This window comes from Mytilus edulis, chromosome 4 (assembly GCF_963676685.1).
Source record: "Mytilus edulis chromosome 4, xbMytEdul2.2, whole genome shotgun sequence".
Classification (NCBI taxonomy): domain Eukaryota; kingdom Metazoa; phylum Mollusca; class Bivalvia; order Mytilida; family Mytilidae; genus Mytilus; species Mytilus edulis.
Window position 1 is genome coordinate 92927505 of NC_092347.1, and position 26411 is coordinate 92953915.

Here is a 26411-nt window from a genome sequence, read left to right on the forward strand (position 1 = left end):
GTAATGTCCCTTTATAAAGTTGAATGCAAGCAGCGGCATCATCTATATCATATAGTTAATGTTTCCAAGGGGACACCTCTTTTAAAAATAATAATTATTAGTAACAACAAGAGTGCACACGCTAAAATGTGACGCCTTCTTTACTAACCATTGATTTTATGTTGATAGTCCTAAATATAAATCTTTACTACATGTAAAAAACTTAATATGATCCAAGTAAATGAGGTCAAGGTCAGATAAACCAAACATTAAAATACATGTACACCTTTGACCATTCAATATACCAAATATAGTTGACTTTTTGCTTAAAGTTTCTAAGAAACACACTTTATTAAGACAAGAGTGCACACACTGAAATGTCTCGCCTTCTTTACTAATCATTGATATTATGCTGATAGTCCTAAGTATAAAGCTTGATTACAACTGTCACATAAACTTAACATTAACCAAGATAGCTAAACAAAGACCAATGAACCATGAAAATGAGGTCAAGGTCAGATGAACTATGCCATGCAGACATGTACAGCTAACAAAGCTTCCATACAACAAATATAGTTAACCTATTACTTATAGTTTAAGAAAAATAGACCAAAACACAAAAACTTAACACTGTGCAATGAACCGTGCAATTGAGGTCATGGTCAAATAAAACCTGTGGGACTGACATATAGATCATAATATATTTCCATACACCAAATATAGTTGACCTTTGGCATATAATATTAGATAAAAAGACCAAAACTTAAAAACTTACTTTGACCACTGAACCATGAAAATGAGGTCAAGGTCAGATGACATCTGCTCGCTAAACATGTACACCTTACAACCATTCCATACAACAAATATAGTAGACCTATTGCATAAAGTATGAGAAAAACAGACCAAAACACAAAAACTTAACTATAATCACTGAACCATGAAAATGAGGTCAAGGTCAGATGACACCTGCCAGTTGGACATGTACACCTTCCAGTCCTTCAATACACCAAATATACTAGCCTTGACCACCAAAACTTAACCATGTTCACTGATCCATGAAATGAGGTCAAGGTCAAATGAAAACTGTCTGACGGGCATGAGGACCTTGCAAGGTACGCACATACCAAATATAGTTATCCTATTACTTATATTAAGAGAGAATTCAACATTACAAAAAATTTTGAAATTTTTTTTCAAGTGGTCACTGAACCATGAAAATGAGGTCAAGGACAATGGACATGTAACTGACGGAAACTTCGTAACATGAGGCATCTATATACAAAGTATGAAGCATCCAGGTCTTTCACCTTCTAAAACATAAACCTTTTAAGAAGTTAGCTAACACCGCCGCTGCTGCCGGATCACTATCCCTATGTCGAGCTTTCTGCAACAAAAGTTGCAGGCTCGACAAAAACTAAACATTGACCAATGAATCATGAAAATGAGGTCAAGGTCAGACCATGCCAGACAGACAGGTACACCTTACAATCAATCTATGCATACAATATAGTAGAATTATTGCTTAAAGTTTCAAATCAACAAACTTTAACCATGAAAATTGAACATTGACAAATGAACCATGAAAATGAGGTCAAAGACACACAATACCTGCCAGACAATCCTTTCATATATCAAACATAGTTGACCTTTTGCTTATAGTTTAAGAAAAATAGACCAAAACACAAAAATGTAACACTGAGCAATGAACCGTGAAAATGAGGTCATGGTCAAAGAAAACCTGTGAGACTGACATCTACATCATTAAATATTTCTATACACCAAATAGTTAACCTATTGCGCATAATGTAAGAAAAAAAGATTAAAACACAAAAACATAACTTTGACCACTAAACCATGAAAATGAAGTCAAGGTCAGATAGCACCTGCCAGTTGGACATGTACACCTTACAATCATTTTGTACACCATACACCAAATATAGAAAACCTATTGCTTAAAGTATATGATTTATGGATCTGAACACAAAAACTCAACCTGTTCACTGATCCATGAAATGAAGTCAAGGTCAAATGAAAACTGTCATACAGGCATGAGGACCTTGCAAGGTATGCACATACTGAATATAGTTTTCCTATTACTCATAAGAAATTAACATTAAAAAAAATGTCATTTTTTTCCCAAATAGTCACTGAACCATGAAAATAATGGCAATGGACATCCGACAGACAGAAACTTTGAAACATAAGGCATCTACATACAAAGTATGAAGCATCCAGGTCTTCTATCTTTCAAAATATAAAGCTTTTAAGAAGTTAGCTGCCCCACTGCACCTGCATCACTATCTTGAGCTTTCTGCAACAAAAGTTGCAGGCTCGACAAAAACATTGCTAGTATTAATTGTAAAAGGCTTGCGTTTCATTTGACAATATGACTGATTGTTGCTTCTTTACACCAATTTCATAAAATTGAGAATGGAAATGGGGAATGTGCCAAAGAGACAACAACCCGACCATAGAAAAAAAACAACAGCAGAAGGTCACCAACAGGTCTTCAATGTAGCGAGAAATTCCCGCACCCGGAGGCGTCCTTCAGCTGGCCCCTAAACAAATATATACTAGTTCAGTGATAATGAACGCCATACTAATTTCCAAATTGTACACAAGAAACTAAAATTAAAATAATACAAGACTAACAAAGGCCAGAGGCTCCTGACTTGGGACAGGCGCAAAAATGCGGCGGGGTTAAACATGTTTATGAGATCTCAGCCCTCCCCCTATACCTCTAGCCAATGTAGAAAAGTAAACGCATATTTGACTTTAAAGTGGCAGTCAGTTCTAATTTGTCAAAGAAGTTTGAACCAACCACCAACCTTTAGCAGGAAAACTGATAATATGGGCATGGAAAATAAAATACATTTGTTTATTTATTTGTTTATTTACTTTATATGAGGTATATCAACAAAGAACAATAGCTTAAACTTCATCTCATTACCCTCAAGGCAAATAACGTGTTTTACAAAATTAACATATTCAAAATTAAAATCACAATCTGTGTGCAAAAATAACAATGAAATCTTTGTGCTCCTCATTCCATAATAATCAATGTCTGAATAAATAAAGAATTTAAATCTTCATTTCAGATAAAATATTATTATGGTGATCATCATAGGTGACCTCAAATCTAAACTGCAAAATTAATTAGTAATTTTTTGCATACTGGAAAATAAACATTAATCATCAATGGCAATAAGTGAGGGACTGCAATGTCAGCCTTCACATCATGGACCAAGAAAGCGTTCTATCACCATGAGCTCTAAACTAACAGCCTTTAATCAAACAAAGCCTCAATATATGGCACTTTCAAAACTAATTTAATGACCACTACTAAATTTTCATATAATTTAGTCAGAATGAAAAAAAATGATAATTATCTTGTAAGGTTAATACAACATATTGGTATAAGTTAATTGGCTGTCCTATGATTAGTGGATTTAGATTAGAATCAAATAAAGGAGTAGGTCCGGTAAGAGCCGATTTTGGCCTCAAATTTCAAGTTCATCTGACGAATGTTTTTAGACACTTTTTAAACACTTAAGTGTCTATTTTAGGTGATTCAGTAGTTAAATGTAACAGATTTTAACTGATTTACTCATTAAAAACGCCCTGATTCTAGCTTAAATTTGAAAAATCTATCAAATATGCCAAAAATTGTCACTTTTTAGATGTTTTTTGTCAAAAATGAAAGTGGCCGCATCCGTGTTCATCCTCAACCTTTATATATGTTATGTATTATCATCAAATACAACTTACATTTTAATATTAAGAATAAACACAAATGCGGCCACTTTCATTTAAGACGAAAACCGTCTAAAATATAACTAAAATGCTAATATTGTGAAGATTTCAGTAATTTAGCATGACTTGATGATGCTTGTACTCGATATATGTGCATTGTATCGCCAAACACAGCCCATATTTATTTAGCAGAAGCATTCTACTGTCCAATAAATAACTAAAATCGTACATTTTAACAATTTTGTAAAACTGCTATATTTTTGGGCCAAAAAGGGGTCTTACTGAACCTACTCCTTTATAACTTTGTGCTATAGGGCAACAGCCAGTTCGTTTTCCAAAAATTAAAGGAAAAGTCACATTTGTCGATGACATTTCAATCCTAATCAAGAAATATGAGGTTGACTTACAATGTTTTTGGAAATATTTTTGTTTTAAAGTATTCATGTCATCTTTGAAAATAATGTTCTTTCTTCCCCATTATCAAGTAATGTTGAATCAGTTATTTGATGTTGGCATTTGGTTATGTTTTCCAGTTAATCAGTTCCATATATTTGGTTAAATAGCTTGATCTCTGCTATAAAATAACTTTCAGAGGGCAACCTGTATTTATCAATCAAGTACAAATACCATACTAATATAAATATGTCATTTCATTTGTTCTCCTACCTGGAGCATTCATCTTTGATCATGAAAAAAACACAAATATCCTGATCACATGATCTGATATGAAATATAAATACTGTGTAAATACAGCACCATTATCATTGGATGTTAAACAATATTATCATATTAACTATACTATAATCAAAATAAATACAATGCTGACAATAAAAGGTTTTGTATAAACCTTCATAACAGTTCATAGATATAGGCAGATGTGGTATGAGTGCCAATGAGACAACTCTCCATCCAAGTAACAATTTATAAAAGTAAAACATGAATACATATGTTTATGCTGACCGACACATCTGTTGTCCATTCACACAATATGGTATAAGACAATGTTTACATGCATTTATTTTAGTACAGTATCCAAGATACATTGAAGTCTTATAATAATCTACTAATATTTATATATATTATGCCGATGACATAACAGATGAGTTTCATACAGATAAAATATATAAGATATACATTAATTTGATTTGCTCAATTAAATAGTTTAAATTTTCAGGATAAAATATTGCATAACTCATAATTTTCCATTTAATTGTTTTAGGTACTGAAGTTTTCAACATCAATTTCAACTTTTGAAGTGATAGAAAATAATTTACCATGTCTGCATTTTATGTACAAGGGAACTGTTTTATATTTATCAAGTTGACATCAAAGTATGATAAAGGAAAATTTACTTGTTTCTGAATCCTATGTTTATTTCAAGTCAACATATAAATGTATATATATATTCTTTCATGTCTAATTTTCTATGGAAATGGTGTTGATATCCAATTCAATAAATAAACAGTTAATATTTTAATTATTTAATAAGTTATTTAAAATGAGCGTTATACTTTCGAAAGCATCAAATTATACAAAGACATAGGTATGAATGAACACAAAAAACTGGTATAACTGAACACAAAAAAGCATGAGGAAAAAAATCAGCCTTTTTTTTTTAAATCAAAAACTATGATATGTGTGAATATGCATTTGTATTAATTTTTAAAAGGGTGTGAACATACATTGGTATTAGTTTTGAAAAGCTTGTATTGAACACTCCAAAAATTATAGAATAATACCATTTTTAAAATGTAGCTGAAAACATCAATCAATCAATCACACTTACATTTGGTTAAATTAATAGAAAAATTCAAACAATCTTCACACCAACCTTGTTACACTGCAAAACCCACCCTATCTACGAACTCCAGTAACAAAATCAGATCTTATTATCTGGTCCAAAATATTACATTTTTATGCATAAATCTAAAAAAAATTATGCAAAGTACATGTAGTAAGAATGTGAAGTAAGTTAACCTTATAAAAATGTATGTAAAATGATAGTTACAAAAAATATATATTTTGAGATCATTTCTCAACCAATTCATGAAACATTTTCACCTTGAATGTCAGAATTACATATCCGTCAGATTTTTATTTAGGATTGCATGAAACTAGATTATTTCACAAATATCCAGCCCTTTCCTGTTATAAATAATATATCTGTTGATCCAGTTAGATTGTTGGTAACAGTTATATATAAAATCCTGTCTAAATTAACACATTTGTATAATTTGTTAGAAAAAATGTTTGTTTTATATTAAAAGTGAAGTACACTTGAGAACTTTATTAACAACCTGGTTTAACCTTATCTAAAATTTCAGATCTATAATTTACGAATAAAAGTTTTTCAGAAATACAATTTTTCAGATCTTGTTTCTTGATACAAATAACATTTTGAAAACAAACAGATAAAACATGTAAAAGCTAAATATGATATGTATCATTATTGTACAATTTCTTTACAAATACATAATTTGCATAAACGGCAACAATAAACGTAATACAGCATAACAGCAATAAAATATAGCACAAATATTAGCATAATAGCAAGCACAATGATAATTTCATTTATTTCATACTAAAAAAGACCATCAGTGTAAAAAATAGGTCCAACAAAAATCATTTACAATGTTGGTCTCCAAATAATGAGCAAATTGATTGATAAGTGCAGAACAAATCATTTATTTTCTCTACTTCTTCATACTGAATAAATTTCTCCAAAATCTCCTTGATCTTCATTTGTTTTAGACATTTAAGATCAAATATAAAAATGATGAGTAAAAAACAAATAAAGATCTGCTTTATTACTAATTGATGGAAATCAATCAAAAAGTTGAACAAAAAAAAACACTTCACACAATTTTATGGCAAACTTTCCTTTGATTCATGATCCTTACAAAATCATAGACAAAATAATTTATGCATAATCATATTTCAACAAAGGCACATGCATAACAATCATCAGTGATTTTTTAATCTTTTTTACTGAATACTAACATCCTACTCGACTACATTTTGTAATTGAGAGTTCAGATAATGAACCCAATATCTACTTGAAAGAATGTGGTGTAATATAAAAATGATACATATTCAAATAATGTTGTGTTAGGAAATGAATTTGTATTTGAAATGTTCTATCAGATCTTAAAAAGATTGCCCCTTTTAATCTGTTTCCATAGTTGGGCAAAAAAGTTACTTCTCTTAGTGAACAGAATAATTATTAACTTGCAAGACTTTATCCCCATAAATTCAAAGATGAGATTCCATGTTTTCAGATGTTTTTCATATCAACATCAAGATATAGCTTTTTATTGGTCTGTATTTAAATATTTGAAACTTGAAAAATTTACTCAGAATATCAAAACTGGCTTTGGGATGTGAAATTAATAAAAAGTCTGTTCATATTCCTTTCATACTATTTTTTTAAAGGTACTTTATAAGAAATTTTCTTAGCAAAAAAGGCATAAAGATAACATGACAACTGCTTCACAATCGAATGGCAATAATCGCTGAGATAAATTTACCATTATATACAGTTTTCTAATCTATTTCAAGCTCTTAGTCTAAGAAAGGCTTACTGAATGGCAATTTAATGAAAACAGTGAAATTTCAACATACAACAATTGATGATCAATTATTTTGAAGAAAAATCAGAAAACATTCCTGGAAACTACTCAAATTTTGTATATCTTACTTGTACTTAAAACTTCATCTATTAATTTGTATTGCCATTACTATACACATTATACTGCACCTTTCTTATTTTACAGTCAAAATGCACAAACTATAAAAAGTGCTGCATTTTTTTTTCAAAAAGTATTCATGTATGACATCTTTTAAAAAAAAAGTGGATAATTTATGTTGTGCCCTTCAAATCTAAATTCATTAATTTCTACACAAAATATTTTATTTGGAACATTACTAGTTTAAAAAGTTGCAGAAAAGAGAAAAAAATAAAACTTTGTCCCAAAACACCAATTTATTGGACCTCATCTTAAAATAGGATACAAATATTTTGCATAACATTACATTCTACTGTTTCTAAGCCATGTACAATTAAAATTGATGTTTTGAGAAAATGTATAGTTATTTATATGTCTGAAGTAAACAATTAGTTGGTTTGTATTTCAACACTCATATTGCAATGTTTGTTCATGCCAAACAGCATTTTTGTGAAAGACAGTTTATAACAATAACAAATTTGTTTATGTTGCAATTTCTAAGTTGCAAAGTTCAACCTCAATGTAATATAATAATAACAATATCACAGTAAACATGGTAACAAAAATGATTTTACATCCAATTTCTTCAGTCTTGCACATATAAAATCAATTCTATATCAAAATCCCCCTACTCACTTAGTATCTATACATATGTGGACTTATTGTGTTATCAGATTTAATTTATTTAATTTGAAAATTGACCTACCTAAAGTTACACAATTAAGTTGACAAATCTTTAAAAAGAAAAAGTTTAAGGAACAATGAAGATATTTTAAATGATCAAGTATTTTACATTATTCCAAAAATACAAATTAATAACAGGCTCAACTATTTGTATGAAAAAAATACGGTTTTGTTCAAAAATGAGTCTAAATCCACATGTTGATCATTATAAGACAAAAATGCTTCACAATTATTCAGTATTGAGATTTTCTAGACTGGGTTTTCTTGACTGTAATTTGAATTTCCAGATCTTTGTGTAGACAAATGCAGGATTCACAGACCATTTTTCCTTGGATAAGATTTTGTAACCCAAACATTGATTTCAATTCCATATGATCATCACATGGTAGCTAAAGCTTCAGGACAATGTGTAATGACTTTAGCTACAAGTTTGTCAATGTACACCTTCATATCTTTCTTGTCATTCTTTAATGCTAAAAATAGAGAAATTAATGTACATTAGCTTAAATCAAGATTTGTATGTGTGTGTACTTTCCACTTTTTTTAAGATGTTTATTTTTCATTTTTTGCTAAAATCCTTGTAGTTCAATTATCAACATACCATTTCAGTAACATACATTTTTTCAATCTAGGAAAAGACTCAAAAATCAGACCACTAAAAATACATTGTACAGAATTATGCATAGATATTTCTATTTACACTTCAGAAAGAACATTAAATAGTGGGTATATATACTAAGAATAATGAGGTAATAAAAAGTCCATTTCTATATGTAATTTGCATAACCAATTTTACTGTTACAATTCTAATTTCAACAACCATTGACAACAGTAAGTTTTCTTATATTCTAAAACCAATGAAGCATAAGAAATCCATTTCGTAAAGTAAATCATAATATTCAAGTTAAATTAGATAGAGCATTGTAATTTATTGATTAATATGTTCTATTTTGTGTGACATTTTAATTATTTTTCACATATGTTACCTATACATCACTTTGATAGTTTGACAAAATGACATATATATAGAAATAAGCTTGAATGTAAAATAAAAAAAAAATATTCTTAACAGCTGTAAATTCTGAGAGTTCAATTACAATATGCTCAAGTAATTGTCACAGATATAGTCTTCTTTAATGTCTTTAAATCATTTTTACAAAAAAGACAGTTTTGTAATATGTAGTTTTGTACTTCTCCATTTCTTTGTAACTTTTTATAGATGACATTTCTTTAACTTTATAAAAAATTATTATAAAACATAATCACTGTTATTCTATACAGCTAACTGGTAACTCCTTCAGGCAATACTGACCTAAGAAAATTTCGGCTCCTCTGCTTAGGCCGCTAACAATTATGTATCAGCTTTTGAAACTACTGGTCTCTTCATATATGTACCAAAAGAAAATGATTTCAGAATCGGGTGCTCTCAAATATCTTATATTAGCCAATATTTTTTTCTGCTAGATATTTATGAAAAGGATGTTTGAAAAGTAAAATGTAATTATATATATGTATTACCAATGTTATTTCAACTGATCGGGCGGAGCTTACGTTTTAATTTGCATAAGGACAGTCTATTTGAAAATGTGTGCGATAAGGATGATTGCCGTTATAATTATTATTGATTTCTAATCACCAATCATTGTCACCTAACGGATATTCAAAAGAACTAAGTGTATGATATGGGACAAATAACTGGACACTTCATTGATGAATTTATCCTAAAACACCTGTCTATAGATTGACTGATCTATGATGATCTAACCGGCAAAACTCCGCCCAGTCAAGTGAAATAAATCAAGTAATTAAGGTGATAAAGACACTTCTATATATTTTATCCTTACTTTCAATTTCTTCTTTTAGTACATCAATCTGTTCATTCTCCTTCTTTAAGCGAGCAATTTCTGCTTTCAGGGACTCCATATTTACTTGTGGAACTACGGCTTGAACTAAAAAAATATAAGAAACCATTAAACTAAAAGAATTTTAAAATTAAAAGTGTGATGATGTGTTTCAAAGTTTAATTCCCACTCTACAAGTTGTAACGAGTTCTCCATGCATCCATTTCATCAGATACTTCTAACCCTTTCAGAGTACTTTACAGTTTGCATAGTTGGTCAAATTTATTATTTCACAGTGATAACTTTATTTTGAAGTTCAAAGTTTGTTCTATATAAATGGGATATATATATGCAGGTTTCAAATTTGTACAACTACTATAAAAAAAAAATATCACATTTTCACCTTATATTTTAGGCAGACTAAATTGTTCAGATTACAGAGTTTCCCTATAAACAATGATAAATCTTTGTTTCAAATATCTCAACTAATCTGTAAACTCTTAAATTGCCTACCTGGTCCTTTTGACTGGAACAAAGCATGACCTTCACTTGCCCTTCTGATATGTTTGAGAAATGTTTTCTTTGACTTGCCATCTGAATCATTATTGCCTTCACCATCTGGTAATGTGACCTGAAATAGTTTATAAACAGTCAAAGACTATGAAGAAAACCTATCAAAAATAAGATGTATTGCTCATGTTGCTAGCAGGAAAAATCTCTATTATAGAGATGCAGTCAGTGTTAAAATTTTGAGATCAGAATCTTTTGCCATTTTTGAAGGCCTTTAATACCGAGACATATATGTATAGTTGCTATCATATAAGCTATTAATTCTATGGTAATTGTGATTTAAAACAAAGTTCCCTTGATGTGTGAATAATTCTTTAAAAACAATGTCAATTAAAAATGGAATTGGAAATGGGGAATGTGTTTGATTTGTTCATAATGATGACATGGAATTAATCAAGGGAACTGATAGACCCTTCTGTAAAAATACATGTGTCTAGTACCTAAAACATTAAAACTACATGTATATGATAATCTATTAAGTTATTTATCAAACTACATTTTTAATTAAACATTGTAAATGATTTTAAACTCAAAACATAGAATATTCTTTCTTCAAACAACATGAACAAGTGTATGGAAATGGACATGAACAGCCTTGAGGATTTTTGGTCATAAGTGACTATTGTAAAAATTTCTATTTTTTTTGACACTCAGAGTACATGTAAATCATGTAGTTGCAGGCTTGAAATGAGGAGAATCAGTTAGTAAAGCATTTAAAGTCAGGTGCATGTAATAAAACTGACATTTCAGGTGTATCTTGAAATTCAAATTGATGGTCAAACAGTCTGCTTATTTACACCATCATTCTCATTAGTAAAATATTTCTCTTGTGGACAGTTGTTCGCCATACATTTGGTGTGTTTGAGCTTTTGATTTTGCCATTTGATTAGGGACTTTCCATTTAGAATTTTCCTCAGAGATCTGTATTTGTGATTTTATTTTTTGTTAAACTACATATACATGTATCAGTTTCACAGAATTTTAATATTACAGATATTTAATTTATGGAACAAATCAATGTTCACCTTGTTCACCAGAAAGGTCTTTTTGAATTTCATATTTTATTTTTTTACCTCTTAGACTTGGTGTACCTGAATACTGAACATGCTTAACCTGAATGTCACAAAAGTTTATATGGACCTGAAAGTCTGATACCTGTTTACTACCATGACAATCTGTATTGTATTTACTTAAATTATGATATATATTAAATTAGGTTACTTACACTCATTTTCTGTTTGGGTGATCTTGGTACTTTAGGTGAGGGTGGAACAATTACATTATTACTAAGTTCTTCATCACCTATAGAAAATCTTGTGTTAGAACTACACGAATCACTTTCCGTCAATGAGGGTGTGGAGGGAGCATTTGGATCCACATACGTAAAACCATTTTTCAATGTTCCTATCCCTCCTGACTCAGTCTCTAGAATAATATCACCTATTCCTGCTGTGGAAGGTTTAATCTTTAAGAAGATTCTTGAAGAAGATTCAAACTCTACATAGTCAGCATGATCCACCTCACAGATTAATAATTCCATTATATCAGCCTTAGATAAACCTAGATTCTTCCCTTCAATTGTCACTCTTGTTCCGCCATCGATTAATGCTTCTGACGGGGTGACACTATGAATTATGGGTAGCTTACCCGCATTATTTAATCCTGATCCAATACTACTGGCACGACCATTACTTAAATTTGAAACATTTTTATCCTCATCGTCCTGTGTTGGACTTCTTGCGAATGAAAACAAGTCATGTATAGACTTAGAAAACTTTTTGTTTAATGTTTGTAAAGCCGTACTACCCCTTCGTTTTTCATGTTTATGTCTCATAATTGGAGATGATGTCATACCATTTCTATGTTTATCATATACATTTGGTGTACTTGTACGTTTGGGAGTACTTGAATACGGGAAAAATGAAGGTCTATACTTTGACACAAAGCACTGGTAAATAAGTTCTCCTTTGGGACTCGGACATTTTTTATGGGATTGTAATGGCTGCTTCATCACTCTGCCTGGTGGTCCTAACAAAGTTGCTACGGGAATATTGATTTGACCTAAGATATCTTCTTTTTCTGTGACTATAAGGAAAACTTGGTCTGCAACATTGTTTACTTGTCTACAAAAAATAATCATAATATGACATCTTTTCATATTCATGTAACATTTGACGTTGACATGTTATCGACCTTAATATTTATATTTGCTGCCGAATATGAAACATCAAACAAGCATACACACAAATTATACAGACAGCTTAATGCCAAACAGTTAACAAGAAATCAGGATTGTGTGTCTATCCTCTGATTACTACTTGCTTTTTCACCTCAAGTCAAACAGAATATTAGTTTCTCACAAAAACATATTCTCTTCCATATTTGAGTATTCATACAATTCTTGACATCTGGATCCCCTACAAATACTTTAAATGAATAGAAATATTCTTGCATACAAACTTTTATAGAAAGGAATTTTCAAAAGAATGCAGAAAAAAAGTTTAAATAACCCCTTGCCCAATGACGGTCAAATTCAATATTAAGGCAAGTTGTTATCAAAGGCCTGAGGGGGCAAGTTAGTCAAACAAATAAATCCTATCACTGAAATACAGTCATAAAAAAAATTCCTTGTAAGCCCAATAGTTTAAATCATTCCCTAAGCCATAACACACCAGACATTGTATATCATACAAATATCTAATCAGATGTAAAACATGCATTACTATAGGATGGAATCTGTAATGAGGTAAATAAGATATTTTGATGTTGGTCTTGAGGGTATGTTTCAATACACGTTCATTGATACCTATATCCTGATAGCATCAATGGAATCCAATCAGCTATACAAATACCCCTGAAGGTTCTAGGAACTTGTCCTATATCATGTACAATATGTGATTCATGTCACATGACGACATACCCATCAAATATGTGCTAACACGAAAAATTGTCAAAGAATATTAAGATTTAATCTTTCATGAAATAGGTTAGAATTTCATACAATTTCACGGAAGTGTACCTTAATTATAGGTAGCCTTAGGCTGTTTTCTGCTGTTTAGTCAGGTTAATTGTCGTCTCTTTTGACTCATTCCCCGTTGGTAAACCATTATCAATTTTATTAACTTATTGTTTTACATGAAGATATTATTCAGAAATATCATAATGTTAAAGAAATTTCAAAGTTGAGGAAAGAACTATACATGTTTTATATCTAGGTAGACCTACATGACAGATTCCTCGTTCCATTCTGGACATCCCCCAGGATCTTTTACAACACAAGTTCTGTACTTTCTATTTCCTACACCAAATATCACAGAAAACTTATGACGCCCTGAAAATAAAATATAACATGTAAAATGTAGTCACTGTTTTTTATAGTATAATTTTTTTTTTTATTATTCATAAAATATTTTTTTAATATTTCTAGTAGTGATTTTATCATTTTTTAATATTTCTGGTAGTGATTTTTGTCATTTTTTAATATTTCTAGTAGTGATTTTTATCATTTTTTAATATTTCTGGTAGTGATTTTTATCATTTTTTAATATTTCTAGTAGTGATTTTTATCATTTTTTTAATATTTCTAGGAGTGATTTTTGTCATTTTTTAATATTTCTAGTAGTGATTTTTATCATTTCTTAATATTTCTAGTAGTGATTTTTATCATTTTTTAATATTTCTAGTAGTGATTTTTTATAATTTTAAATATTTCTAGTAGTGATTTTTATCATTTTTTTAATATTTCTGGGAGTGATTTTTATCATTTTTTAATATTTCTAGTAGTGATTTTTTATAATTTTAAATATTTCTAGTAGTGATTTTTATCATTTTTTAATATCTCTAGGAGTTATTTTTATCATTTTTTTATCTTTTTTCTTTAGACAACCAATAAAGTAAGAAATAAAACTTTTCATTTATATCTATAAAGTTTATAGAGATTTTAAATTAAAATTACTAATATGACGTATTACATACCTTGTTTCTTTCCTTGAAGCCCTTTTCCAGCAACCACTGTAAAATATAAAACAAAATTCAATTAAATTTTTATCTTACTTATAACTAAACTTTGAAATTTTAGTGTACCTTTCAGTATGCATGGTATTAGTCATAATATTTAAAGGGAACAAAAAAAAGAGAGTGCACAAAAAATGTTAAAATAAAACTAACATTACATACATTTGTTATACATGTACATGAGACATTTAATTTCTGAATTATCATATATTTTTAAGTCACAGTAGTTCTGTTACTATGTGCAGCATAAAATTGCCAGAGTGAAAAACAACCTTACCAATTATAGTAATTTCATCTGGTTCCATGGCAGACATTTTACCACTGTTTCCATCTATTGTACCTTCATTTTTAACCTGAAATGTATAAATCTAACTATGAAAACAATGTACTATGGAATTTTACTGGGTAGAATTTGTATTATATTTTTCTGGATGATTCTTTTTAAAATATTGTTTTATTCATAATACATGTTTACATGTACCTGTAGTTATATATCTGGACTTTGGTAATAAAGAGATATATAAATAACATGTTGGCATGCAGTAAACTAATATATTCAAATAACAAGGAAATCACGTTAATTCTTACCATGTACATGCCGTATATGTACATATGTTGAACCCTTTTAATTGTGATGGTGTCAGTTACAGTTAATTTTCTTCTAATTATAATACTGATGTAACAATGTAAAATAATTTTTTTGATAAAAACAACTTCTTCCTCAATAACTTGTGAATATTATAGCTACTTAAATCATTTCTAAGTAATATAGCTAGATAAGGTAAGTACTAGAGATTATAAACTGACAACAACATTGACTGGTTGATAAATAAACTTCCTTCACCATGTTCATTGATGTATCAATTTTAAATTTATTACATACATAAAGTTCGTACATATCTGTGTTGTGATTCAGCATCACATTAAAATAGGAAGAGTAAATTGATCTGAAGTGATAACATTACTTAAATTTAATGTGTGGTAATTAAGATTTTTAGTTAGGAAGCTGTTAAATTATTTCAGTTTCTGATATACAAACTATATACATTTGTCAAATAGAAATTTTAACACCTAAGATAATAACCAGTGCAAGGTAGAGACATAAAAGTATATAACTTTAAATTTTTACAGTTATGGTGTAGTCAATAATAGAATTGCAATAAGTGTTTATTTAATTGTTTTGGTACAAAGCTACTTCTGTATTTCAGAATTTTTTACTACAGGAAATCCCATATCAAAATCCTTCTTCAACTGCTTTAATCAATGAAAAGAGATACATTTTGCAGGAAATTGAAACAATCCATCTTTGTCATGTTTGTTTGTAAAATAAAATAAATTAAGAAACAAAATTCAACTGATTTTTAAACTGACACTAATTCATTTGATGTGAAACTACTTAAACCATAGAAAGAAATTTTTATTTCACTCATTTAGGGATGAGGTAGGCAGTTGCCCAGGGCCTTAATTCAATTGAACTTAAACTAAAATGATCCGCAGGGCACAGCTTGATACGACCGCAGATGTCGAACTATGAACAACTGGAGCCAGTATGGACACAACATTCAAGCTTGGTACATCTCTGAATTTGCATCTTGATTAAATATTTGACACAGCATAGGTTTCTGACACAGAATGAATGTGGTCTAATAAACTTTTTTTTTTTTTACCTATTATGGTCCAATATCCAAAATCTAAATACATGGATTGATTCGTCATATCAAAGAATCCCAAGAATTCTATTTTTGATGAAATCAAACAAAGTTTAGTTGTGGATCCTTTTTACCTCAATGTAGACCAATTTGATAACAGGGCCCAAAAATCAAAATACATGGTTAAATTTAGCATATCAAAGAACCCCACATATTCAATTTTTGTTGAAATCAAACAAAGTTTAATTTTGGACCCCAATTTGGACAAACTTGAAAACTGGGCCCATAATCAAAAATCTAACTACATGTTTAGATTCAGCATATGAAAGAACCCCATGTATTCAATTTTTGTTAAACTCATACACAATTAAATTTAGGACCCTTTTTGTAAAAAAAATAATTTAAAATTAAGTATGCACATTAGTATCACAACAAACATTTTTGTTGGAAATGAATATTATTGTCTTTAATTTGAAGGAAATTAATATTTACTCTTTAATTTGAAGGAAATGAATATTAACTCTTTAATTTGAAGGAAATGAATATTAACTCTTTAATTTGAAGGAAATGAATATTAACTCTTTAATTTGAAGGAAATGATTCATCATTAGAATTTTTAACAGCAATGTACAGTCATCACTTTAGCACTAAATTGCAAACACTTTCTAGCAACTTATCCTGCTGTGAAAAATTTCCAAGAACAATTACATCTTTTTTGTACATTCATTCAATGTACCTCATGTACTGTGATAGAGGATCAAAGTTAACTAAGAGTTTCACACATAAAGTGAACATTATTAATGATCAGCGTAAATTTATAGGTCAAGGTCAGATGAACCCAGCCAGAGGCAGTCAGACAAACATGTAAACCTTTCATCATGTTAAAAAATATACAATGTAGTTCACTATAAGATAAGAATTTTAATCTAATCAAGAACCCATAAAGGGCATCATTTTACAACACAATATGATTGGAAAAAGCAAAACAGTAAACTAATACCATACTATAACGTTATGGACAGGATCAACTACTATAACGTTATGGACAGGATCAGAGCCTAACACACCATGATGGTGTGTTAGGCTCTGATCCTGTCCATAACGTTATAGTATGGTGGTGTGTTAGGCTCTGATCCTGTCCATAACGTTATAGTATGGTGGTGTGTTAGGCTCTGATCCTGTCCATAACGTTATAGTATGGTGGTGTGTTAGGCTCTGATCCTGTCCATAACGTTTTAGTATGGTGGTGTGTTAGGCTCTGATCCTGTCCATAACGTTATAGTATGGTGGTGTGTTAGGCTCTGATCCTGTCCATAACGTTATAGTATGGTGGTGTGTTAGGCTCTGATCCTGTCCATAACGTTATAGTATGGTATTAGTTTACTGTTTTGCTTTTTCCAAGTCCATGTGTTTTATATAACTATTATATTAAATCTTATAACAATAAAATACTAAATTACTTCTATATATTTTGTTTACATCTGGATCTTATTTCTAAACCTTTAATAATGTTATTTCCTAGGCACATGAGAGTTGGTAAATGCTCATTTGTGAACAGCCAGAAATATTTCTTATCATTAGGTAGTTCTTTAAAATTAGTACAAAAAGTGATAACTTTATCAAATAATAATTTCCTCTGTTCATCATATAATGGACAATTTACTGTAAAATGGGTCTCATCTTCAATAGAATTTGATCCATGTGATAAGCAGTGATGACATAGACATTGAGTTCTCTCTATGTATTTTTTACTATATCTATCTTTCTCAATTTTAAGATCATGAGCACTTATTCTCATTTTACATATAGCTCTTCTTATACTAAAATCTTTAATTGATAAATAAGCCTCCTTTACAAAGTCAGTCTTGAGGTTGAAATAATTCTCTTTTACTTTACTATTACCTTGTGATAAGGTTTTAAGATTTTATAAAAATGCAACAGTGTAAACAGCTGAATATGTTCCTGCTAAATAAACAGGTGGTATTTTCATAGTAATGAACTGTTCATTGTCAAAAATGTCGACAGGAATTACCTGCTTTATATGAATGTGGTAAAATTATTTCATAATTCAATGCCAGAACTATTCTCTGCTGTAGATGTTCTCTATTGATGTCCAAATTGGATTTGTTTAACACTTGGTAACATTAGACTTTTAGATTTACATACATTGTTAGGAGAATACATATCTAGCTGTCCAGATAAATGTAAATTGTGAAATGATTATTAGACACTCCAATTTTTATTTACAAAGAAATGGTTGTATAAGAAATGAAAAAGTGAAATATTCTGAACAGCTAGGGGATTCCACTTTACATGTACTTCATAAAAATAACAAGATATGGTATGATTGCCAATTTTTGTCTTTGATTACATGTACAACTTTTCACACTTTTTTATGTATGTATGTATACATATCAGTTAACTGCTAGTAGTCTGTTGTTATTATGTATTATTGTCATTTTATTTATTTTCTTTTGTGACTTCTCTTGAAGTTGAACTGAATTTTAATGTGCGTATTGTTATGCGTTTACTTTTCTACATTGGCTAGAGGTATAGGGGGAGGGTTGAGATCTCATAAACATGTTTAACCCCGCCGCAATTTTGCGCTTGTCCCAAGTCAGGAGCCTCTGGCCTTTGTTAGTCTTGTATGATTTTCAATTTTAGTTTCTTGTGTATAACTCTGAGTTTAGTTTGACTTCCATTATCACTGTACTAGTATACATATTTTTAGGGGCCAGCTGAAGGACACCTACGGGTGCAGGAATTCTCGCTACATTGAAGACCCATTGGTGGCCTTCAGCTGTTGTCTGCTCTATGGTCGGGTTGTTGTCGCTTTGACACATTCCCCATTTCTTTTCTCAATTTCATAACCTGATAACAATAGAGCAAATGGCTATCATACAGACTTTGTCCGTTTTCATACATGTCCAATATTGCAGATGTACAAAATGTAGGTAACACCTGCAAAATACAATGTACTTGGTGAGTGCACATGGCTCTGTCCCCCGCTCAGTGGTTGAGACTGTCTACTACAGTAATGAAGGTCCTGACTTCAATCCTGACTCAATGTGATAGAAATGTTTGTACATTTATTTAGAGGGAGTTAAAACTAGAAACAGTGACGTTGGTTAACCAAAGTGGTCTCCGACTTTGATCTGGTGATCAATTTGCGGGTATCTCTTTGGTTTGTCTGTTCCCACTTTGGAGCCTGTGGGGCTCTCTGGGTACTTAACAGCTTCTTCCATCATAACAACAGACTTCCCAGCTTCCAGACATTTCATTGGTGTTAGGTAGCTAGTGATTGTCTGTGGTGTAATAAGATAGTGCATTGAAGGGAGTGTACGCAAATTCCACTTTACTCTCAGAGCTCTGGAGAGATGGCTTGAATATTTGAGTAATTTAGGTACATACATGCATACAGTACGAACAGATTTGTAGATCTTCAAACCCATTTGTCAGTACCAACTTTAATATAGTTCCTTGATATACAAAGGGGTCTGACGCACTTGAATGTGGCTAAATTTACCATCACATGAGACTAGTGTCTGTAGCCCAAATAGTATTGGAATAAATGCTCAATATGATTGAAGATTTACTTTCTTATATTACATTTATTGCATAACGTTTATGTTCACATTCCGCAAATATGTTCATCAATCACCTGTGTTTTATGACATTTTTGACGTTAAAAATCATAATAAGTTTTAACTTACTTAAATTGCTGCACTCTTATTGAGATGACAAAAGAATACACAAACATTAAATGCTGTTTCTTTGATAAAAATTGTGTAAAAAATGAATTATATTTACTTTACTTTGTCTATCGTTACCTTTCAGTTCCTTTTTCGTCACACCTGTCAGAATTTACACGACCTCTTGTAAAACAGAATTATATTGGATAAAATGAAAATATCGGCCAATCAAATTCTATGTTACATTTGTTGTTCGGATTCCGATTTTGTATATTATTGTTTTGACGTCAGAGGTTATAGGGTCAATTAGCTAAGAGAGAAAAGAGGAGAGAGAGGGAAGAGGGAGAGAAAGTGGAGAGGGTCGTGGGGTAGAGAAGTGATGATGTATTCACCACTTGAATAATAATAATTATTGTATGAGGGTTTGGATGGGGTTAAATGATTAAAGAATAATGCCCTTAAAAAATGAAGATTAGAGAAAAAAGGGGTTAATATTTTGAAGATTAGCGAAAAAAGGGGTGAACATTAAATGTTTACAGAATAATAGACTCCCCCATCCAGACCCTCTTGTATGATATATTATATAACACAAACCAGCTGATTCGTTTGAGATTTTTTTTTGTAATTTGATGAAAACTTAGCTACGAGATATATAAAAAATCTAAAATATTATTTTTTTTGGCTCAATCATCAATAATAATTCGCTTTAAGCAGCTAGCAAAATAACATTGATTATGAATTATTCACTTGCAAGAGAATAATTCGACCTTATTGAATCCGTATTCATGTGAACTTCAATGTTAACTCCCAAAAGGGACACTAGCTACGAGATATATCAAAAATCTAATATATTATTTTTTTTGCTCAATCATCAATCATCAATGAAATGCAAATAATGAAATAATAATTCGCTTTTAGCAGCCAGTAGCTAGGTTCAAATTGTCAAAATAAGCAAAATGACATTGATTACGAATTATTCACTTGCATGTGAATAATTCGACCTCATGATTGAAATAGGCAGCAACCATTAATAATTTTGTGATTTTCTGGGGTGGGGGGGGGGGGGGGAGGTGGGCTATGCGTTTTTTTTCTGTACAAACTTTGTTTTTCGCCTGCGGCGAAAAACAATCTATTTATTTCGCGACAAGTCGAAAACAATTTTTTTCTTTCAATTTTAGCATTACATATAGTGGCAGCTGAGGGTGAAACAAACAATTTTTTTTTCTCAGAATCAAAAACAAATTATTTTTTTCTCCAAAAACTGGAAACAAACACTTTTTTTCCAAAAAAAGACCATAGCCCCCCCCCCCCCCCCCCCCCTTCCCCACAATCCCCCCGAAAATCAAATGGTTGCTGCCTTATTCAGGTAAAACCTTTTATAAACACTTATTTTTTCATCTATAAAATGAAATGAATAGACCTAAAATAATCGAACAGCACGAGTTGCTAAATCTATTTATATCTATTTTTATACATCGCTTATGTGGTCATCGGATGACTATAGAGGTCAACTCGATGATTAATTAGATGGCGCCTAGACTAAAATACACACGAAACGAAGCTACGTATTTTAGCAAATATTTGCTATTTGGAATTATATTTATATGTATTTATTTTATGTGTATTTAAAACTTCTGTCTGTTTTGTCATGATCGTATATTTTTGTAATATATATTTAGTATATATTGATTATACATGTACCTATATGTTGTAAAACATTTGGTTAATAAAGAATTGAAATTGAATTGTATATTCATTCTCGTGACCTGTTAATTGCTTATTTCAGACTTTTAATAGTTTGGATAAATGTTTTACATTGTTAAAAATCAAATATGAGAATTTGATAAGAATCGATGAATATAAATTTGACAGCTAGTGCCCCTTTTAAAGGGAGCTAAAAATAGACATTTATGATTCTTTTATACTAATGTCCCCCTGGATCCGCCTATGTTTGGAAAACTACTCAGCGACATTTGTTTCCCTTTAAAATTATAGTTTTTGACTTATTGAAAACAAGATTTATATAGAAAATCAAAGATTTAAAAAAAAAATTATGACGATTTAAACCGTGAAGTATTATCTGTCAAGTCCAGGATGTGATTCGTATTTACACATGTTTTACCCGAATTTGCGATTTTCAAAACTCGTATTACTGACTAAAAATATAGAAATATGATGTAAATATTTTTTTTTTCATGGTATACCGACAATACAACTTCTATTTGATACTTCATAACTCACATTTCCGACCCATTCCCTCGTCAGTTCTGTATAGATAGGGATTATAGAGACTACTCTAATAAATAGCTATTGGGTACTTTCTTAAAGCCCGAAAATGTCGTTCGAAACATGGAAATTCGATAAAATACGCATTGGAGACACCATGCACTTATAGCTATTGTATAGTACTTCAACGTGAGGGTAAAGAATTTCTGGGGTAGGCCGAAAATTACGTCCGTAAAACGGAAAAAAGTCAAATTTGATAAAATACGCATTCGGGTCACCCACTTGTCAAACCCATTGCCTCGACAGTTCTGTATGGCTGAGGATCATAGACTCTGCTCTAATAAGAGCTATTGCAAGGCCGTAGCTACCATTGAGGCAAGTGAGGCAATTGCCTCACTAAAATTTCAACACTGATTATTTTTTTTATACATATATATAAATATAATAGTCATTTGTTGTTCTGTCTCAACCTTAATTTCTATAACTTGTCATCATTAGTTTCAAACTATTCTTCCTGGATATAACTAAGCATCTCAACGGGTGATGTTTCTCGATTACATTAACCTATAGTAACGATAATCATCATTGATCTTGAGTTAAAAACAGGCTCTTACAGAAAAAGGAAAAGCGGCACTGAAAGTAAAGAAGGAACAATTCTAGTAAACTAATTTTTTTTAACAGAGTCTGAGTATAGCATATAACTTCATTAGAACAATCAAAAAACGATAAGTAGACTGACAAATACAGTACTGGTCTTCGGAAGGGGGCAGTCCTGTCTGCATATTCATTTCTCCGTTTCACCAACTTTTGACAAATCAAGTACTGGGCATCGCAAGGGGGCAGTCCTGTCTGCGTATTCATTTCACGGACTTTAAACTTTCTCTTTACAGATAAATAAAATATAAATAATATGAAACATGAATGCATTGATTTGTTTTTATCCATGTTTCTTTAACCTTAAAAATTGAAAGAATATCCCATATTCCAATTTGATATTATTGAGGAATGGTAGAACCTTTAACACAGGATTTTGTCTTTACTTATTCGGGACTACGGAATTTCGTTTCTTTATATTCGGGGTTTCGGAATCGGACACCCCCAAACCCTAAGCCCTAAATTTATAGATTCTGGAACTAAAATACCACCAACTATTTCCAGAAATAATTTGAAATTACGGAACTACATGTACAAACGTCAAAAAATCCATTCCAATTCTCCTGTACCCATATATACTTACTCTATAGATAGAATCATATACATGTATCTTATCTCATTCTATCCCTAGTTTGTCTACTCTTTGTCAGCATAAAATCGAGTTTAATATTTTGTAACTGCGACTGTATGATGGTGCTTACAGGAAAGCTTATTTCCCTTTTGCAAACAAAACTGTTATTACCGATGCTGCTACCAGATTGCTGATGGAGAAGGAATTGGAAGAAGACATTGATCATTGTGTTGATGATGATGTGCTACCTTTAAAAACACAGACTGCCCTGAAACAACTGAAAACTTGGAAAAGAGTATGCATGAGTGGCGCGAGATTGTGCGGTCTTGCCATGCTCCATGTTCATCGCGATAAGGATATCAGCAGACCAAATAATGATTCTGAAACGATTTGACTGAACCGGCCATGGAAAACTCTACTGAATCGATGTTTGTTCTATGTTCTGGCAGCAGACTCAAATCAGTGATATTTGGATGATTATCTTACATATAAATTTAAATAAAGTTGTTAAAAATTTGGTGTTAGTAAAAGCAAGGATTTGTATAGTAAACTATACAAATCCTTGGTAAAAGTCTAAAAAAATGAAAAATTTATATAAAAAGTGTCCAAATTCAAAACATTATCAAACTCTCTAAAAATGCCTAGAATGCAGGATTTTGCACCATTCATTACATACCCTCCAAAAAAAATTTCGCCTCGCTTCGCTCGGCTCAATTATTTTGCCTCACTAAAATAAGATGCCTAGCTACGGCCTTGTATTGGACAGTACAACAGTGGGAGGGTAAAGAAATTCTGGGGTAAGCATTTTAAAGGCCGAAAATGTCATCTAATCAGGGAAATAAAGTCAAATTCGGTAAAACATGCATTAATGTCTGTGTCATTTTGGTGGACAGTTGTCTCATTGGCAATCATACCACATCTTCTTTTTTATATTGGGGACACCCACTATCCGACCCATTGTCTCTGTATAGTTCTTTATAGCTAGGGATTCTAAACGCTGTCCTAACTTATAGCTATTAGGTAGCACTACAACATGAGGATAAAGATTTTCTGGGGAAAGCCGAAAATTTAGTACGTAACACGGGAAAAAAAAGTCAAATTTGACAAAATACGCATTCGGGTCACCCACTTGTCAAACCCATTGCCTCGACAGTTCTGTATGGCTAGGGATCATAGACTCTGCTCTAATAAATACATATTGGATACTGTAATACTACAAAGAGAGGGTAGCTATTGTGTAGTACTACAAAATGAGGGTTAAGAGTTTCTGGGGAAACATTCTCTAAGTCCGAAAATTACGTCCGTACCACAGATTTTTTTTTAATAAAAATTATACGCATTCGGGTCACCCACTTGTCCAACCTATTGCCTCGACAGTTCTGTATGGCAAGGGATCATAGACTCTCTCTAATTAATAGCTGCTGGGTAGTACTACAGCGGGAGGGTTCAGAATTTCTGGGGAAAGCATTCATGAATTAATTGATATTTCTAAGCCGGCACATGTTTTGTTTATTTATTATTCCTTACCAAGGACCGTCACGGTCGTATATCGATATTTTGACTTTGTGGTTTTTTAATTTTTTTTTATATCTATTGACGCAGAATTGAGTCTCAAGTATTATAGCCTAAGCGGATATGCTTTACAAAAAACGATATACATATATGTCCACAATCATAATTCAAGCTTTTCAAACAATTAAACTTTTTTTTTTTTAAATAAACATGTTTTGTTCCAGGATAGGAGATGTTTACAAACAAGTGCATACGGGAAACATTGTTTATGTGTTGGTCCCAAGTCAGGAGCTTGTTGCTCAGCGTGTTTCCTTCATTTTGTTTGCTGTATGCTATAACTTTTATCATTTTTGTTTTTGTTTTTATCACACGTAAAGTTGTTGGTTTCTTGTTATTTTGTCATGATGGGGGCTTTTCCCCAAATATTGGTTCTTTACAAGTATTTTACCATATACTACTTTACTTCCTTTTCTCCTTTTTTTTTGAAGGACCGACCAGCAATTGACTGGACCACATCTAGCCTGAAATTCACACCAGATCTCAGATCTGATAAGTTATAATTCGATGCATTGAATAAGTTAACATACATTTTTTACCTATCTGTGTCTTCTCACTGACTTATACGGTAGATACCATCTAAATAACCAGAGGAGATCTACCTTGACATACATATGGTTTTGAAATGTGCGTTAGAATTAAGAGACAATTTTGCAGTATTTTTTGTATACTCTAATCAAAAGTATCATAAAATCTAATTTACTAACCTCTTCCTGGATCGGGAAGTTCCACAGTTCACTTTTCATCCCTCTCCTCTTACGAACACGTAATTTTTATCTACACCACATTGTTCCGGGAGTATGTACACCATTTAACTTTGACATATAGTCTTGTACCAAATTATTCTATTACTTGTCGACATGTCTCCTTCATCATGTTTATATTTACATCAAAACATTTATATACGATTTACATAAAAACATTTATATACGATTTACCTCTATCATACATGTTTGTCATTTTATGCAACATTTCAAACAACACATTATCTATCATTATGACGAAGAAGTGAGTTAGGAGTGCGTGTTTTCGTTAGATTTCGTTAATTTTTATTTTTCATTTAAATTTTAATGTCGTCATTATAGTGTTGTTATTACATGTAATTATCATGCAATTTGTGCTTTAATAAAGTTTTTAAAAAATCAGGATCTTTGTTTCCTTTATTATACAATTTTTGAGGTGCTATATTCCTTTAAGTGAATTTCATCCGAAACTACACACATCGATATTAATATGTCAGGTGGTGCAAGATCTGCCCTCAACAACCCTCAAATTTTATCAACATCAAAGATTTTGGGCTTCAATGCTCTTCATCATTGCACCTTTGGCCATTTAACTTGTTTAGTTTGAAAGTCACGTATGAGAAACAGGGGCGGATCCAGCCATTTTAAAAAGGGGGTTCCTAACCCATGACAAAAAAGGGGGTGTTCCAACTACATGTACCCATTCAAATGAATTGATCGTCCAAAAAAAAGGGGGGTTCC

The 26411-nt window shown here is 31.2% G+C and overlaps 1 protein-coding gene across 5 annotated transcripts; it reads right to left on the minus strand.

Annotated features, from left to right (window-relative positions):
• Window positions 1-2852: 2852 nt before the first annotated feature.
• LOC139521084 (uncharacterized) lies at window positions 2853-25906 on the minus strand. 5 transcript variants are annotated; one of them, XM_071314349.1, is made up of 8 exons: window positions 20031-20081; window positions 14844-14919; window positions 14528-14563; window positions 13778-13883; window positions 11778-12675; window positions 10496-10613; window positions 9986-10090; window positions 2853-8614 (listed from the first exon to the last, which is right to left on the minus strand). In XM_071314349.1, the coding sequence occupies exons 2-8, from the start codon at window positions 14878-14880 to the stop codon at window positions 8520-8522; spliced, it is 1395 nt and encodes a 464-aa protein (XP_071170450.1). In that variant the 5' UTR covers window positions 14881-14919; window positions 20031-20081; the 3' UTR covers window positions 2853-8519. The 5 variants fall into 5 exon arrangements, with proteins under 5 accessions (XP_071170450.1, XP_071170447.1, XP_071170448.1 ...); XM_071314346.1 differs by having other exon boundaries at window positions 4367-8614; window positions 20026-20100; XM_071314347.1 differs by having other exon boundaries at window positions 5201-8614; window positions 20046-20111.
• Between the last annotated feature and the right edge of the window lie 505 nt (window positions 25907-26411).

Excerpts from the sequence above, each read along its gene's own strand:
- LOC139521084 (XM_071314345.1), bottom strand. The coding sequence starts at position 25,673 with ATGAAAAGTGAACTGTGGAACTTCCCGATCCAGGAAGAG. Across the intron at positions 14,920-25,634 it reads ACTTCCCGATCCAGGAAGAG|GTTAAAAATGAAGGTACAAT; the intron begins GTTAGTAAATTA and ends TATACATTTCAG. Across the intron at positions 14,564-14,843 it reads AGATGAAATTACTATAATTG|TGGTTGCTGGAAAAGGGCTT; the intron begins GTAAGGTTGTTT and ends TATATTTTACAG.